General features: G+C 40.2%; 1 protein-coding gene across 1 annotated transcript in view; it reads left to right on the forward strand.

Moving 5' to 3' along the window:
* Positions 1-15,259: 15,259 nt before the first annotated feature.
* Positions 15,260-18,518, forward strand: part of VPS13A (vacuolar protein sorting 13 homolog A) — an 87,944-nt gene continuing 84,685 nt past the window's right edge. Inside the window, exon 1 of the mRNA XM_042877367.1 lies at positions 15,260-15,401. Coding sequence (XP_042733301.1) covers positions 15,302-15,401 — 100 coding nt within the window. The 5' untranslated portion in view covers positions 15,260-15,301. The remainder of the gene's footprint in view (positions 15,402-18,518) is intronic.

The following is an 18,518-nucleotide window of genomic DNA, read 5'->3' on the forward strand; positions in this document are numbered from 1 at the left end:
GTAATGTCATGGACTTGTCTGCTTTTTGTGCTGCCTTGTCAGCAAGGAGGCTAGGGTGCATAATGAGCTGAGAGGGGTTGGAACCAGGACAGCTGATTCAAATGTCCCAAAGGGATAACATATATCATAGGACATCATGGTAAGCAGTGAAAGTGGGGGATGTTGGCTAAAGGAAATGCTGCTTCTGGGGGACTGGCTTGGCATGAGTCTGCATCAGGGCGATGAGCAATTGCATTGTCCTTCTGTGACCTCCCCTTCCCTCCCCTCTCTTCTTCTTAATTTTGTTTCAACTATCTCTAAAATATTACCTGTAGAACTGATTTCATTATATCAAAAATATGATATTCAAGAGTATTTCATTACAACAACTGCTTTGAACTAAATGAAATTTTAACTGAAGGCTAAAATTTCCTTTTACCTTTAATAGACGGTAAAAGCAGAAACAAGTGAAAACCCTCAAAATGTTTTTGCATTTCTTTAGAATTCCTCTCCTTCAGAGATACAGTCTATGATGTAGCAAAGAAGCAAATAACAATTTTTAGAAAGTATCACATTTTAAAGAGACTGCACTTCATCACTATTCTGAGAGTCCTTAAATTATTTTACAGTAAGTATGTATGCTTTAAATTTCAGCACACTTTGTGAACATGATGTTTAGTATATTTCAGCTTTCTTCTTATCACGGTGCTTTATCGTAGTAAAAATATACAACTAAATGATAGATACTTTCAGGATATCTGGAGGCATGCACAGGCCAAAACAGAGTTTTCCTTCAGAAAGTGTGTATTGGCAGGATAGTGTCCTGCCTTTGGAAACAGACTTCAGTAAAGAAACAAGTGCTAATAAAATTGAAGTTTCATTATTTTCATTATTTTCACTTGAACTGCAAATCTGATTTGAAACCTGCCTTTCTCTAAAATCTGTTTATTCATGTTCTGATTAGTAACAACTTGAAAATGAGTCAGCAGTGTATTTGGACAATCAGAAGGGCCAATCATATCCTGGGATGCATCAGGCCTAGAGTCTGAATGACATGGTGATGTGCCAGGGGAGTGTCAAGTGGGTCTTAGGAAAAGGTTCTTCAGCAGTGGGCAGTGGGTATGAAAAAGACTCTGCAGGGCAGTGTTCATAGCTTCAAACTAACGGAGTTCAAGGAGTGCTTGGACCATACTCTCAGACGTAGCATCTGATTTTTGATTGGTTCTGTGTGGAGCTAGGAGTTGAGCTTTATGATCCATGAGGGCCCTCTTCCTATTTGGGTATATTCTATGAATCTGTGATACCATGACAATGATAAAAGTAACCATTCCATTAGAATACACAATCTAGGTGTTTTAAAATGAATTGAACTCTAGTGTCACATGGTTTTTAACTACAGGTATCTGTCACTTCCTTGAACAGGAGTTCAACTGATTATATGACCTTTTACTATACAGAAGCTCATATAGGGAGCTACTGTACTCTAAATTGCCATTTGAGCCATGGAGTCCAAGTATCTTCATTTACAACTGAAGAGTGAGTAACAATACAGAATGATCACGGAATGAGAATGGCAATGGAAGCTCTTGTCCTTCTCTGAATAGGACTGGGTCCAAACCCTAGCACAGCAGTGGTAGTCACTATCCACATCCAAACAATATTTTAAAGAATTGTTTTCCAGAACTTCTCCATGGAACCTCTCCAAAGATTACCATATCAATGGCTTTTTACAAGGGAGAAATACGTGGCATTAACTGTTTGGATTTCCGTAACTTATTATCAGTCTACGTTGGCTTCCTTACACTGTGGACAGAGACAAAAACATGGTAAGAATGTCTTATAGTTTGTCAACAAGGTCGATTTTTCTTTCTATAGTACCTGTGGACACTAGCAATATGAGGAGATCACACTGACTTGCTTTGCCTACTTTAAGAAAGAACTGATACGCATGCTATTAGAGGATTGCTGCACTGTCAAAGATGCCCTCCAAAGATCCATTCTGCCTGAAATAAAATTGACTTCATGTTGTAAGAATTTATATTTACCCTTTGAATTTCATTTAAAATACTCAAAATATCTTCAAATCATTAAAGTTAATTGTAATTATTTGTTGAATATACACTAGTGAAAGTGCATGTTCCCATAAATCCAAACCTAGAAAAATCTGCAAACATCCACCAGATGGTGCTATCACAGACATTTGACAAGGAAGGCAGCTGACCTGTTACTCTGCGTGTCGTCTGCTAGCTAAATCATTCATCCATTCCGATTTCTGCTGACCTTTGAGGTGTCAAGTTCAGAATTCAGAGGATTCATTATGGTTAAGGCTTCTTAATTGTTCCTGAGATTGTCACGATCTTTTTTTATCAAACCACTTGTTTTATATGGATAGACAGACAGTTCTGCTTTTTAATGTCTTTTTTTTGTTTGTTTGTTTTGTTTTTTTTGTATAACACATTCCTATCAGCTGTTCCAAACCACATGAGAACTGTAAACCTAAAAATACTAAAAAGACAGTTGTAGTAACACACTCTTTATGAGAAGAAGTCATATTTTCCTTCTGGCTAACTGACACAAATGAAAGGCATCCATACAGGGACCTTCAGATCTGTCACCACACACTTCATTTCTCTCATCTCTCTTCCAACTTTCTCCCACACCAAAAACTTATGCAGACATGCATTTAGCAGACTAAACAGTCTTACAGGCTGAATCTGACTACTACCCCTACCCACCACTGCAGTGTGTCATACAGGTGCAGTAGCACAACTATTTTTTTTCAGCAAGATTCAATAGCACAACTGAAGTGTGAATGCAACACAGAAAGTGCAGGCTTCATTGTAGACTATCCTTAGAGTTCAGTTAAAACACAGATATATTCAGTAATTACATAACAAGTATAAAGAGAAGCAAAATGCCACACATTGTAAACATGCATCATACTGGGTGTCCGCCTCTGCAACAGAGCAGGAATGCACACAGTTGCTAAATAAGTGGAGTTGTGCTTCACTTGCAGAAACTTGAAGTAAAGAAAGATATGAGGATGGCTAATAAGCTCTATGAAATGATTCCTGGAAATTAAGAGGAGTATCTAGCTATGTAGCTATGTATCTATCTCTAGTAGAGAACAGGTCTGGGTTATATAAAATAGCAATTAGAATAAACTCCAGGCAGTTCAGCCAATAGGATCCATATCATATAACTAATTTTCATAGAATTGTAGAATCACAGAGTCTGTTGGGTTGGGTGGGACTCTGAAGGTCACCTAGTTCAACTACCCTGCAATGAACATGGATCTCCCTACAGCTAGATCAGGCTGCTCAGAACCCTGCCCATCCTGCCCTGGAGTGCCTCATCATCCTTTCTGTAAAAGAAATTTCTCTTTATATCCAAACTAAACCTCCACTCTTTTAGTTCGAAATAATTTCCCCTTGTATTCCCACAACTGATCCTGCAAAATAGTCTGTCACCTTCTTTCTCATGGCCCATCTTTAGATATAAAAGGCTGCTATTGAGTTTCCTTGGAACCTTCTCTTCTACAGATTGAATAGCTCCAGCTCTCTCAGCCTGTCATCACAGGACAGGTGTTCCATCCCCTGTATTTTTTGTCGCTCCTTTGGACACAATCCAATAGTTTCATGTCTCTTCTGTGCTGAGGATTCCACATCTGGATGCAGTACTCCAGGGTGAGGTCTCTCCAGCGCAGAGCAGAGGGACAGGATCACCTCCCTTGACCTGCTGGACATGCTTCTTTCAATGCAGCTCAGGATATCGTTGGCTTTCTGGGTTGCAAAAGCACGTTGCTGGCTCATGTCCAGCCTGCTATCACCGAGTCCTTTTGCTATGATTTTCCACATGTATTCATCAGACAGATATCTGTCAAAACATGGAGGTCTGCCGGGGAGACCTCCGGTTTCTGTTCTGCAAGTTTCTGGTTCCTGGAGAATGTGATTCTCATAAAGTTTCAATACTTCTGGTGTGGTTTCCAGTTCCAGGATATAAAACAGCTCTCAGCCAAAAGAACTGTTTTTTTTCAGCCAGTCAGCCATGAATGCTGAACAGTTTGGAGATTTTCATTCTCCTTGTTTGTTCATTTGATTTATTACTCCTAATTACTCTGCATTATCTCACACTCATTTACCATTTTAGCAAATTAGTTGTCTCTTTATCTCAATCGAACTGATGTTACTTTCTCCGCTGGTCTCTCTTTCCCCACAGTGGGGACAGCCAGAAGGAGTAGAAGGACCCCTGTCATGATGAAACTGTTTCAAAACTACAATACCTTTTCATCAGGCCTATGATCAATCCTTTTTTCCACTCAGTTTGAACTGATAGTTGGGGTTGCCACAACCCAGGTGCAAGACTTTATGCCTGGATTTGTTGAAGCTCGTGAAGTTCTCCTGGGCCCACTACTTGAGTCTGTCTAGGACTCTCTGAATGGCATCCCATACATCAGGCATATTGACTGCATTACACAGCTTGGTGTCATCTGCAAACTTGCTGAGGACGCACTCAGTCCCACTGGCAATGTGATCATAGAGAGCATCAGTCCCAGTACTGACCTCTGAGGGTCACCATTCACACTAATCTCCACCAGGATCCACTGACCATCTTCTCTGGCTAAGATCTTGCAATCAGTTTCTCACCCATCAAATCCATATATTTTCAATTTGGAGAGAAGGATGTTGTGGTGAACCATTTCCAAGGCCTTACTGAAGAGCGATGACATTAGTGGCTCTTCCTTTGTTCACCGTTGCTGTTACACTGTCGCAGAAGGCTATTAGGTTGGTCAGGCAGAACTTGCCCTTGATGAAGCCATGCAGGTTTTCTCATATCATCTACCTATCTTCCATGTTCCTCAGCATAGTTTCCAGAAGGATCTGTTCCATTGTCTTCCCTGGCACAGTTGTGAGGCTGACATGTTGGTATATCCCTGCGTCATCATTTCCACAACAGTTTTATTAGTGCTGATTTATTTTGTGTAAATTCATCACATCAAATGAATATAACCTATATTTCCAGTATTCAAAATTACCATACTGGTTTACTGATGACATTCCTGCTGGAATCAGTGGTAACATTCTCTATACTTCACTGCCAGGAGCATGAAAATGACACTAATGCTGTTCTCTGAAAATAGATAGCAAAAACAAATCCAAAACTTACCTGTTCAGGAGTGTGCCTCAGCATGTATGGGGTGGTCCATGAAGTGCCACTTTTAAGGTCAGTTTCTAAAGTTTGCCATTTTTTCTGTTGTTATTATTGTTGCTCTTTCTTCTTAATTGGAACTCTTCCTAGAGCAGATCTTTTCCTGCGTTTTATACACAGAAAAAGTAAAAGCCAGCAATGAGCTTCAAAATTCTCCAAGTTATAGTAGAAATACAGCATAGGTACGTTTGAAGTAGGTCTAACAACTCAAAGGATAAAAAGCTTAAATGTTTCAGATCACTTACAGCAAAGTCATGGTCATAGTACGTGCTCATACTTTGTATTCCATGCATTCTTTTCCTTTCTTCTGACATCTCACTTTTTTTTTTTTTTTTTTTTTTTCCCTAACAAACTTCATCTCTAATCATGCATTTCCACAGAACTCTTATAAATGGTTGACAATTTTTCTGATCAGCCCCAGCAATAAAATTCTAGAAAAGTAATAGGGAAAGAATTAAAGGTGGAAAATTTTCCCCTCAACCAGTTAAAAACAAAGAAAGAATTATTTATCTGGCAGTCTTTGGGGTCAATTAATGGTCTTCCATGATATACATTTTAAGTTGGAAATCTCATAAGTCTGCTTGCTGGAAAGAACTGTTGCTATTATTAAAAGGCTTGAAATGCAATGAAAATGCAATCCATAGGTTTGGAACATTTTTTTGTTTGTTTGTTTTTTATTTTAAAAGATATGTGATTACAAGACTTCTCCATATCAGCTTACTGCCTTCTCAGATCTTTTCCTCTAAACTTGCTGTCGATCCAGGCACACTTGTAGTTCCTGAATTTACAAGAAATTCTATACAGATTCCTTAAATAAGAAAAATCTCTCTTTTTATCACCTCTGAAACCTGGTTATACGTCTGCTCTGAGAAGCACAGATATATTTTGAGTTAATTTACTTTTAGCTAGTAAGGTGCGCATTACAGTGAAACAACAATACTTAAAGATCAAGTTCAAGCCACTTAAAGACAATAAAAAAATTATTGTTGAAAATGAAGATTAATTTTTTTCAACATAGTAGGCATTAGGAATCATATAAATGAAAGACATTTGAACGATATGCTGATTTTAAAAACAACATTGGATCCCATAATGCAGAAACATAAGCAAGGGCTCATCAATTAGCTAAGGATATATCACAATTCTGAATCTAAGCTATATTTAGAGTTTATGTACTTTTCATCAATCCAAGTGACATCCTATGCACTTACCAAAATGCCTGTAACTGTAGGAAATATATCTGGGCTTAATTCTAACATTTCTGAAATAAAACAAATCTTGGCCAGCTAGAAACAACAGTGATGTACTTTGCTTCTCAGTCTCAAAGGCAAGATGGTACTCTCTTACTGAAATTAAACATTCCCATCAATAGTAATTTATTGAATCAGTCCACTGGCTTTAACTGAAAACTGTGCTTTTTTTGTGATGCCTTGTGTTGCCTGACAAGAACTTTCATGAGTCTAGAGCAAGACAAGAAAGCAAAACAAAATATGTTCAATGTGACATTATAAATTCTTCCTGCCAACAGTGCTACATTACAATTTCCAGCTGGTAAGACAAATTTGTACTATTTTGTAAATGCAAATATAATATTCTCAATTCTATTTTTTCTTCCAAGTCATGTTGCTTTTCAGTGCTATGAGTGATTTAGTGATTTTTAAATGAAATGCAAACATTTGAAATCTGCTGTAAACTGCATTTATTTATATCAAAAGAGTACTGGTGATTTTAAATATAGTACTTCATCAGTTCTTTTAATCAATTAGAAGATCTGTCAGTAAGCCAAATATATTAGAAAAATGTCTCTTGCCTATTGCTTTTTAGACTTCAATTTCACTTAGTGCATTTCCTGCTGACTATATGGTGTTTGTGCTGTCTGCTTCAAACACATATAGTGAAAATAAAAACAGTACTTATAACAGTATTTGTCACTGTTTTTCACATATTTCTAAACAGGTTTCTATCAACACTGGTAATATTTCAGAAAATTATGTAGAATATTAAAATCAGTTAAGTAAGCACTACAATAAGCCCATCTAGTGAAAACAAAAGAATTTCAACAGAATTAGAAATTCATAGGACAGGAGTTCTAAATTCCCAAGAGATGTCTTGAGTTCAGAAAAGGCTCACAGAATCTTTAATCTTCCTAAACTATCAAGACTAGTCAATATTTTAAGAATCTGGCCAGTATCTCTAACATCTATGGGAATGTCCTACATGAATTAAGATATCTTTGAAGAATGTTAAAAAGTCTTGCCTGCTGGTTATGAAACAAAAAGCATAATTATTATTAATACGAAAAAAAGTAAAATATAGCAACAATAATTTAAAATTGCAATTAAATTATTACACTACCAAAATAAAACCAGGAAACCATCAGCTTAAAGATAAAAAGATGTATTCAATCACATGGATTAAGTACACAGCAAAACCCTCAGCATGGTATTTCTGAATTCCTGAGACATTTGCAAAGGAATCATTATTCCACACAGATTTGGCCTTAACAACACAAAAAGAAGAAATTTCAAAGTAAATGCATAAGAAATCTTTTATAAACAATGATGTGCAGACATTTTCACTAAGTTCACATGAAACAGGTAAGAACTATGATACATTCTCACAAGAAAGTACTGCCCATTATGAAAAGAACATGTCACACTGTTCTGTTTGCAATGAACTGAGCTTCAAATTCAGCACTGATTGAATTTATTAGTCACAGTAACTCCTCAGTGATGTCCTAGATAACTTGGAAAAACAAATATGTATCATCTCCAGAAAAATGCTGATCTACCATCAGCAGCTGTGAGCGTCTGATAAAATTTTGCTGTTTTCGGCTCCAGATTTCATCCAGTGTAAGAATGTACTCGAAAAGGAGAATGCTGTGCAGTTTGACAAGAAGCATTTTCCTGCTAGCTACTGCATTTAAAGCAAAAGGCATTAATTTTATGCCTGTGTTCCCATTTCCCTGAAGTCCCAGGGAAATTCCAAAAGCAGTGAATTGCAGTTACTAAAAACAGGAAAAATTCTTATTTTTAATGAGCTTTTCTTTTTAATGACATCTAAAGATCTAAAGGTTTTGATACTTAAGGATCCTAATAAAGGAATTACAATGAAAACTGACACAATCTTTGGCAAAAACCTGTGCCTCTCTTGGAATTAACTGATTGTTACAGTTTTAAGTGATCTATCCACTACAGATTTTTCCTCACAGCAAAATCACAGGACAAGGTTTGCAAATTAATTATTTTAGGGTAATGCTATTGGTTTGTGAGATTAAGGATGAGTAAGGAACATAAAAAGGACTTCAGACTTAACTATTTGAAAATGACATCTGAAATAGAAATAATTACATTCATGAATTATTACTTCAAGTACTATTTACCTTAGTCAGATTTAAGACTATATTTTACGTTGTATGCAGTGCACCTCCAGATTATGTTGTCAAATACGGCAAGCATCAGCTAGAGAGGGAGTTCTCATCTAAGAGGGAGAGAGATGCAGTCCGCATTAGGGATCTGCTGAATAAAACCTGAAGATCAGAGTCACTCCCATTAAAATAATGTGTTCAGTAGCCTACAGGACTTTGAAGGTTTCTGTTTTTCCAAAGCACCAGAACATATTTATTTGATGATGGCAGGAAGAATGTATTTATTCTCTAGTTTGTTCATAGAACTGCAAGAACTAGGTTCAAAATTAAGCTAAAATGTATTACTGCCAATCAGCCCTCAAAGATTTTATAGCATGCAGTGATCAGAAGGGAAATCCAGGAGTGGTTTTAACTCTGAGTTTCAAAAAACTTAAGCAATTTGCACACTTTCCTCAGTAATGTGGAGTTATAACATAAGATTACTACACTTTTCAGTATTTACTGCATTGCTCCTTGCATAATTGAAATAGGTTAGGATATATATACATTTCACTTTGTCCTGAGGGAAATGGTTGTGCAACAGTCTGTTGTTGCACCATGATTCAGCTGATTCTGAAGAGATTAAAATCATAGAGCTCTGAGAGACTTAGAAAAAAGACTTCCCTGCAGTGAGTGGTTTCACTGCAGTTATGAGTGCGTTCTAAAATAATTCATTAATTTTGACATCCCTGTACAATTAATGGAATTCTGGTTTCGTAGATAAAGTGAGGTTCACAGCCCTTCCTGTTTTGCTCACCACTCTTCTTGCTTCTTTGAACCTAAGCCATTTTCAAAGTGCTGGCTGCAATGTGGAAGAGACAGTATTAAACATTTTGTATTCATGAAGATGAAAATAAATGGAATGATGTCAGAATGCCCAGTTACATGACTTCATTTGGTTCTGGAAGATAGATGTTTTTGATGACGACAAAAATAATCAGAAATATCTTTCACATCTTTTCTGTTAGTAGATTTACTTGTGTGAACTTCAGGATGGGATTAAGAAGGCTGTCAGTAGTTGTTCTGTAGTGAAGCCAGCACTGTATCCTGCAAGTGACTTGTCATCCTGGCAGGCCTGTGGGATGTTGAGTCATTTCTGTAGAACTTGAGTGGCATTAATGCAGCACTCAAAAGAAAGCTATAGTCCTGTGATCCCCAGTCTGCACAAAGAAAGCTGCAGCTTCCAAACACAACTTGAATCAGAAACCTGGCTGCTAAAACTCATCCAGTTTTGCTGTGGGAGAGAAGAGTTACCATGGTATCAGCAACTTTAATTATAAATTTGGGGGAAAAAAAAAGAAAAGAAAAAAAAGAAAAAAGATTGTTAATGGATTCCTATGGGGTCTCCAGGAACATAGATAACACTAGATCAAGTGGAACAATTGCTGTCCGCTTGTTTGTGACTGTGTCATATATACAGACAGGGCTCTCAGATTTCATGGAAATCCCATGGAGAAATTTTGGTTAATTTGATCGGACAGGTACTTACTGGGTACTACTCTGTTTGATGTACTTCTTTCCCAAATCTTCAGCTACTGCCCAGCTGGGGTTGAAATCATGCACCTGTTGGTACTGTGAACTGTAGCTCGTGAAGAAGGATGAGAGGAAATAGATTGAATCTCCTTGCCTTGGCAAAGGTGCAATTGTTTCTGATTCTGGATTTAGTTAAAACAACTAGGTTAAATGATATTCTTATGCATGGTTTTCCACATTAGACTTACCCCTTCATCAACAGCAAGCAGTTTTTTCAGCAAAGCTTCAATGCTAGCTGCCTGCTGTCAAGATTCACAAATGTCTTGTACAGTAGAGTGCACAGAATACAAAAAAGAAAATGCTGCAGTAAAAAATGAAAATTTTACCTTGAGATCCCTTCCAACTCAACCATGCTCTCACTCTGTGAGTCATGTTGGAATTCATACTAGAGTGCCTTGTAGAGATGTACTTCTCTCATGAACAGTGGATTGCAGTGGAGGGATAAGAATTATTTTTTATTTATTTATTTATTTATTTATTTATTTTTAACACAGAATTTGGTGAGGCACAGGCTCTGGATGTCCCATCCCTGGAGGCATTCAAGGCCAGGTTGGATAGCATCCCAAGCATCCATGGCTGGTGGTTGGCAACGCTGCCCATTGCAGAGGATTAGAACTAGGTGATCTGTAAGGTCCTCTCCAATCCAAACTGCTACATGATTCCATGAGTATGAATGCCATTCAACCTAGGACACCTCTGTTTTTCTAACTTAAGAATGCCCTCAGCAGAACATTTGAATAAGAAGAAGGTGCTTTACCTATAATCTGTGTAGCTTCAGACTGATGAAGGGAAGATAATTTGGAAAACTGACTGCCAAAAGAATAGGATATGTGAAGATACGTGCCACCAAAGCCCAGCTTTGGAAGAGTAAACTGATAGGAGGAAAATGTAGATGATTTTAACAGTCAGCTCTCTCACAGCTGAACATGAAAACATACATGTAGATTAGTCACAAAGTAAGGAGTTCCTATGTTCATATTTTTCTCAAAAGACCTCTTACGATATTTACGTCTTTGTGTAAGATATCTACAGAAAGACTGTTGTACTGTGCTCTTACATACATGTATTAGTGCACAGACAGTTACATTTGATGCACCCACCTTGCTCACCACATTATAGTTTTACTATTGAAATGTTTATTTTTGCTATTGTTGCTTCTCAAGAGAAGAAAGTGCTAAACCTAAGAATAGGAAATGCAGAGATTGCAATTTCTTCAAACAATACATAATGCATTTTGAAGGAATCTAAGCGCCAGTATGATAGCATCTTTTTTTTTTTTTTTTTTAAATGTTGCCTGTTTACTTCTTTCAGCCTCTCTCCCACTCCTTGTGTTGATAAACAAAGAACAGCAACAATACCCATGATAAAAATGTGCTTCCTTAAATGAAGCTGCTGCTTCATAAATAATTCTGCATGTTGGAGGGTTGACATATTACAAAGGCAGCAGGCTGAGGCTAAGTACCTAAACACATGCTACAGTAAAAGCAAGGGTCAAGAAACATGACACGTAGTATTCATGTATTAATATATAAAGGAATTAAAGTGTATCATTTCTGTCAGTCTTTTAGTATTTTAGATAAAGCATTTCAGCGAGACTATTGTCTCGCTCCAATTTATAAGAGGGAGATGAGGTTCTTTTAATATCTGTATACCCGGCGTGAGATTAAGAAACAACGGCTCACATGTTGTTGCATCCAGTTTATTACCAAACCTAATCAGGGAGACGGGGAAGGGAAGGAGGGTGATAGAAAAGATGGGAAAGAAGCAAGAGTTGCATAAAGCGAGGATAGTCACCAGCAGGATCCAGCAGCGCCCTGTTGCACGGCGTTTGAAGGTCCCGGGCAGACGCAGGAGGGGATAGCAAGCAGGTAGACGAGGAAGTCGAGGAGCCAATCCTTGAAGCAGCAGCAGCGCTCAGGCAGCAGGCACAGGAGAGTTTGACAACATGCAGGAGTCACCTCACGAGGAATCTGATCGTCAGGAATCCCTCTTCTTCTTCATGAGGAATCTGTTGCCAGAAACCTCAGTTCTTCTTCATGGGGAATCTGCTGCCAGAAACCTTCCTCATGGTTTTCAGTTCCTCTTTTGTCCTCCTTGTTCTCCTGCCTAGTGACAAGGATGGGCCTCAAGCAAGAGTCACTGAGTACCCCCTGAGATGGCCATCATCCTGAAATAGGTGCATAAAGGAGCACTTCACAGCTATTTAGCTGCAGTTCATCTCCCTCTTGTTGCCCCTGGCCTTGTCCATCTGCATCCCCCCAGACAAAGGATCTCACAACCTTTGCCCAGGACTTGCCTGGCCTTGTTCATCTGTGTCCTTCAGACAAAGGATTTCACAATCCTTGCTCGGGACTTGAACAAGTCCATCTGTGTCCCCAGCGAGCTTTGAGACACAGACATTAACAGAATAATATCTTACAGAATAATATCTTACAACTGTCAGTGGGGAACATATTTTCTTTTAAAGTAGCTATCTGAACACAAACAATATATAATATGTAATATATAATATCCTCTTTATGTAATATAAAGTGGAAGTTCCCAAATATAGTGCAAGTATACTCTAAAACAGTTGTTTGATAATTGATCTTTAAGGAATAACAGTCTGCAACTAAATCGAGATACTAATTCATCCTAAGTTCTACTTAAATTTTTAGGCCTTGTTTAAAAGCTGCACATAATCTGAATTCCCATCAAGTTCCTATTCACTCTCTCTGAACTTATGATATTTATGGCCTCTGCCTATTGTTTTTGGCATGACTCCTTGCTTTATTGCTTATGGATCAATCTTCTGTAAGTCTTTCTTTCTACAAATCTACCTACAGTTTTCATTAAATTAAAAAGTCTACCATATTCATTTTGTGGGTTTTTCTTCTCAAATTTTAAATATTTATCACCTCTTTCTTATCACAAAGGCTTTATAGGCATAGAGAGAAATGAATCTTTAACTTAATGCTAATTTTTTGTACTGTGTAGAGGAGACCACAAAAAGGCTGGGGCTTGGAAGGGACTTTTCAGGTCACCTAGTTAAAATGAAGCAAAACATTCATCTTCAACTGAGCAATTCTATGATTCTCTGATTCTAACATGACAGAACTTCTGAAATATATTTTTATATATGTTGTATATATATCAAAATAAGCTTTTGAAAGTGTATAGTTATATTTAATTCACTTTTGGTAAGAGAAGAGAAAGAACAATGCTCTCTTTTCGCCCTGCGAGTGATGTGATAACTAGAAACCAGCAACTGCTGCCTAAAGATTTCAGCAAGAAAATAGCCCACACCGAACAAACGTGCCGCAGCTGACATCATTTCAGCACATTTTATCTTTCAAAAATATTTATAAGCATGTTTCATTGTTGCTTACATCGTTGCATTTCACTTTAATGAATAACTGACAAGTGTCATTAATGACAGGAGACAGAAAGAAAAATGTTCCTGAATTTTCTTCTTTCCCCATGGTATTTGCAGTGAGCTGACCTTGGCTGCTTGTGAGATGCTCACCCTGCCACTCTTTCATCTCAACCAGATCATCTCAACTAGACAGATGGATAAGATGAGATGGAAGAGCTTCTGGGTTGAGTTAAAGACAGGGATATCACCCCTCAATTAGCCTCATATGCAAAACAGATTCAACTTGGAGAATCTTAATTTATTGCCAACTAAAAAATAAAGTAGGACATTGAGAAGCTAAGCTAAGACCTTTCCCCAGTCCTGCCTTCTTTCCAGCCTCAGTTGTCCGCCCTGCGCTCTTCTGCCTCCTCCATTGCCCTACCTAAGCATTGGAAGGCAGATGGGAACTGAAAGCCATAGTCGGATCATATGTCATCTCTGCCACCCCTTCCTTGCACTCTTCCTCCACTCAAGCTCATGGCTCTTTTATAAAATGGTCCAGCATGAGTCCTGTCCATATCATGATGGACTGCTCCAACAGGGATCCTGCAGCTCCACTGCAGGTTCTCCTGCAGGGCTCTGCATGGACTGTGTTTCCTTTTCGCTTCAGCCAGTGCTGCCCTGCGGACTCCTTCACAACTGCATGTGGAGACGTGCTCTGTGCAGTGACTGCAGGCCACAGGGGAGAGTTTCTCCTCCACAGGCCTCTCCTGGGTTGCAGGAAGCTCTGCTTCAGGCCTACAGCTCCTTCTTCTGCAGTGACCTTGAAGGCTGGAGGGCTGCCCTCTCACATTTGCATACTTACCTTTCCCTTTTCTAAATGTATAACAGAGGCATCGCCAGTGCTGCCAATGGGCTCTACCTTGGCCAGCAGGAGGACAGCCTGCTGCCTGGGGCTAGCTTTGCCTCACTCAGGAGCCCCTGGTCCTTTTTCAGAGTCCCCATGCTGCCAAAACCCGATTAACCCAATACAACACACATAAATACTCCAGGGTTTATCTTACTTGCAGATCTAATTTTAAGCCTAATGATCGCAATTCCAGGATAAAGCCGGAAAATAATTACGTCCTCCCATTCAATAAATGCACAGAGGCAGCTAGGCACACCAGAACCTTTGCCGAGGGTGCCTGTGACCCAGTTCCCAAGCTCCATTCAGCAGATCCCAGCCCAGCAGGCTGCAGACGGCCAGCTTCTGGAGATGCATTTGAAATTCAACCAGGTTTAGTCACGCTGCTAATAATAGCCCAGCCACCGCAAAGGGTGAAGAGAAGCAGTAGCTTCAACCCCTGCCCAGCCTGAAGAAAAATGGAGTTCTTTAAAGAAATACATACATACTCAAGCATTAAAAACCGCGACTACTACAACGTTTAAGCTCCGAGGACAAGGTACTCCATCTCTTAAAGTAGACCCCACGCCGGATGGCCGACATGATAACTTCCCACTTCCGCCTGAAATCTCATCGACACTCCGAGAGCCGAACGCTACCCACAATCCCACCCCGAGCCCTGAAAAAAGCCCGCCGCCCCCGCCCTCATCCCGCCCGCGCCCGCGCCCACCCGCCTTACGCTACGCCTGCGCGCCCACGAGAGACCCTCAGCGCGCCTGCGCGCGGCTCGAGAGCGCGGAGGTGTCCAGGAAAGCGGACAGCAGGTGGGCGTGGCGAGAGGGGCACGCCTCTCGGGCGGCAGGGCGGGGCGCTGCAGTAAGGGTGGCGGGGGGCAGGGCGGGGCCGTGACTGGGCCTCGCCGGGGCGGAGGCCGGAGGAGCGGCGGGGTCTCAGGATGGTGTTTGAATCGCTGGTGGTGGACGTCCTGAACCGCTTCCTCGGAGACTACGTGGTGAACCTAGACAGCTCCCAGCTGAAGTTGGGCATCTGGGGAGGTACGAGCCGCCGCGCTCGGGAGAGAGTCGGGCGGCGTGCCCCGCTCGGGCCGTGCGGAGTCGCGCTGCGCCGCGCCACGCTCTGCCGTCCCCACGACCTGCTCGGGCATTAGCGCGCGGAACGATCGCCGAGGAGCCGGGGCGGTTCGGCAGGGACGCGGTTTGGCGGGGAGGCGCCGCGCGGGCGGCAGGGAGAGGCGCCCGGCGGGGAGAGGCGCCCGGCGGGGAGCGGCCCCGGCTGTACGCGCCCGCGCCGCGGCCTCGTCTCTGCCCTGCCTGCGGGGAAGCCTCCCCGGCGGAAACTTGCCGCACGCTGGTTCCATCGATCTGCTCCCGTCCGGGAGTAAGAAACTAAAAGTAAACGGGGTCGGTTTCCGTAGCGTTTTCATATCGGCAGTGCACTGGTGGAGGTGCCGGCGCAGGCAGCACTTCGCGATAGCTGCCGTGGTGCGGGAGTCCGGGGCAGCGGCCGCGCTCCATTGCCTGCACCGAGGCGTCGGAACAGCGGCGTGTCCCGGGCGGTGCTCCGCCTGCAGTTTGCTGTGACAAGGCAGCGGTGGCAGCCTCTATGTGTTGTGAAAAATAAGCGTGAAAGAAGAAGACGCCCACGCATAACAGGTGCGTGTGCAGGCACTCTTGAGTCAGCTGTGAATATGCATTCCGGGTGTCTGCAACACCAGCAAAAGCAAGTGGAGGTAAAGCTTTTTTAAAACGTTTGCTGGAATGAAGCACCCCAGTCTGTTCCTTGCCTATTAATTCCATTATTAGGCCTTCACATACGTAGGTCAGATTCTGGAGGCTTCTCCTGAAGCTCCTTCAGGCTTTCTCCTGAAGACGCAAAAAGTCTTGGACATTTTTGTTTCGCTCTTCTGTTATCTGGAATGGTGTTTTTTTTTTTAATTTGGTTTCCTCTCTGCAGTGATATGCCATCAGCTATTCAAATCTTGATAGGATCTCCATGAACTTCAGACTCTGTATGGAACCTTAAAACTGCACCAGCACACAGAGAAAGTCAGTCTGTGGCATTAAGGATGAATGTTGCATGCTTGTTGATTGCGCTTTCTTTGAAAGAACTGAATTATTGCATGTTTTGGCAGAAGTGAGTCACACTGTCTGTGAAACAAAGTTATTCAGTTATCACAGTTTCTATTCATGGAAGGTAGGAAAAATATTCACTGTAAAATACAGGATATTCTGTACAAATTCTGGGCTATGCTTATGTGTCACAAACAAAACTTGTTTTTCCAGCCCCATATATGAGTGGTGGTTTGTCCTGACGGCTCATGCTTCTGTGGGGCAGCTCTTAGCAGATTAGGTGCATATTATACACAGTTTGTATACTAGCTGCGTGTAGGAATAGCTATGTGATTACCTCTTGTTCTGAGGTGCCTAGAGAACTGCTGTGTAACATCTTTGAATGGTCGTGTGAAGAATGTTATTTTTTTGTGTTCTACCAGGGATGAAGTCTGATGCACGTGCAACTTCCATTGTGCTTAGTGGTGTTTTGTTCTGCATTATCTTTTTCACTCCAGAGAGCTTGGAGGACCAAGAAAGTACATTCTTCCAACTAAAAGGCAGTAGCTATTAGTAGGGGTAGCAGAATTTTATTTTTTTTTACTGTCCCTGTTCCTTATACATATATATAAGGAATAATATATATACATATATATATAAAATTCCTCATGAAGTTTACTTGTTATTTTCACTGTGTTTCTTATAACTGAAGTTGTGGAACTAGATTTTATTATTATTATTATTATTTTAATAGAAAAAAATAGCTCTTTTTTTTTTCTTTAAATTTTGTATTAGGTTAGTATGTTTGCAGATTTTTCTACTTGCTGTGACTTGCTGTATGAACCATGTACCATCTGGATGCCATGGCACTGCATGTATTATTTTATTAAATCTTAAAAAGTCTGTATACTCTCAGGACTGTTGGATGAAATACCCAATCATAAATACCTTCCCCTTCAGATGTTGTGTTGAAGGAATTACGTCACTGTGTATTTTATAGCTAGCTTGTTAACATTAAGACTGGTAACATTGTGCTGGTAGGCTCTGAACATGTACAAACAGTTCCCTCCATATTTTGGGAATTTTGGAGCTTTATTCATGACCTTTAGGAACGTGCTTATCATTCATTTTAAATTTGCATAATGAGAGAAGTCAGGATGTCATATGAAAGTCACTGAAGTTCAATTTGTATCAAAAAGTTGTATGATGACACTGCTGCTACCAATGCACATGTACACAGTAATAAATAGAAATGCTTTAAAATGTTTTCTTTTGCTCATCAAAAAACTCATATTGAAGAGTAAAAATCCCAACTATCTTGAAACATAAGGTGAGATGTCCAAAAGCAGGCTCACAGCTGAAAGAGTTGCAAGACTTCAGTGACCTGAAATATAGAAGGAAATTCAGGAAGGAGGTTGAAGGACTGTATAAGTTAAAAAGGCTAATTGAATGTGTAAGGCCAACACTGGAATGGCTCAGAAAAAAAATATTATGAGAAAAGCCCTTTTATCCCTTGAGAAAAGATTTCCTTAAGAACAACTGAATAAAGTGTTGCTTACCATGCTTGGCAGCCACCAAGGAATGCTATTTAATGGATGGTTCTGGGAAAGCTGGCGATGTAAACCTTGTCTTGTCCTGGCCTTCATTTAGAAAGTGGCACTTAGGCAAGTTATTGCATGTTAATACAGTTTTCTTAGAAGAACAGGTTAGATATCTAGTTAGGTTTTTTAAGTGGTTCACAGTTCATGAAGTTATACTTTAATACCTGAAGGAATTAGTGAAGTCATTTGACGTGTTGCTTTTTGTCTTGAGGAAGGTTTTCACTTGAGAAAGTGAAAAACTGTTGAACTTTCCAACCACTATGAGAGACCAAACAGTTGTTACACTGAAGTCCATTGAGCTACTTGTTCTTTTGGTTGGGCCTAAGGAATCTTATTAAATGTTTTGATTGCATTTCAAAACTCCCTTTTGACTTGGGCACACCTACTTATTAGCTAATGTCTCAAGCATATCTTACTTAACTTGTTATTTGAATACCTGGTGTTTCTGTCTGGGACAGATGCATCGGCCTTCTGATGGAGGCAGATATCTGACACAAGTTTA

This window comes from Lagopus leucura, unplaced genomic scaffold (assembly GCF_019238085.1).
Source record: "Lagopus leucura isolate 7727_CA_CO unplaced genomic scaffold, USGS_WTPT01 Super-Scaffold_100018, whole genome shotgun sequence".
In the NCBI taxonomy this organism is placed as follows: Eukaryota; Metazoa; Chordata; class Aves; order Galliformes; family Phasianidae; genus Lagopus; species Lagopus leucura.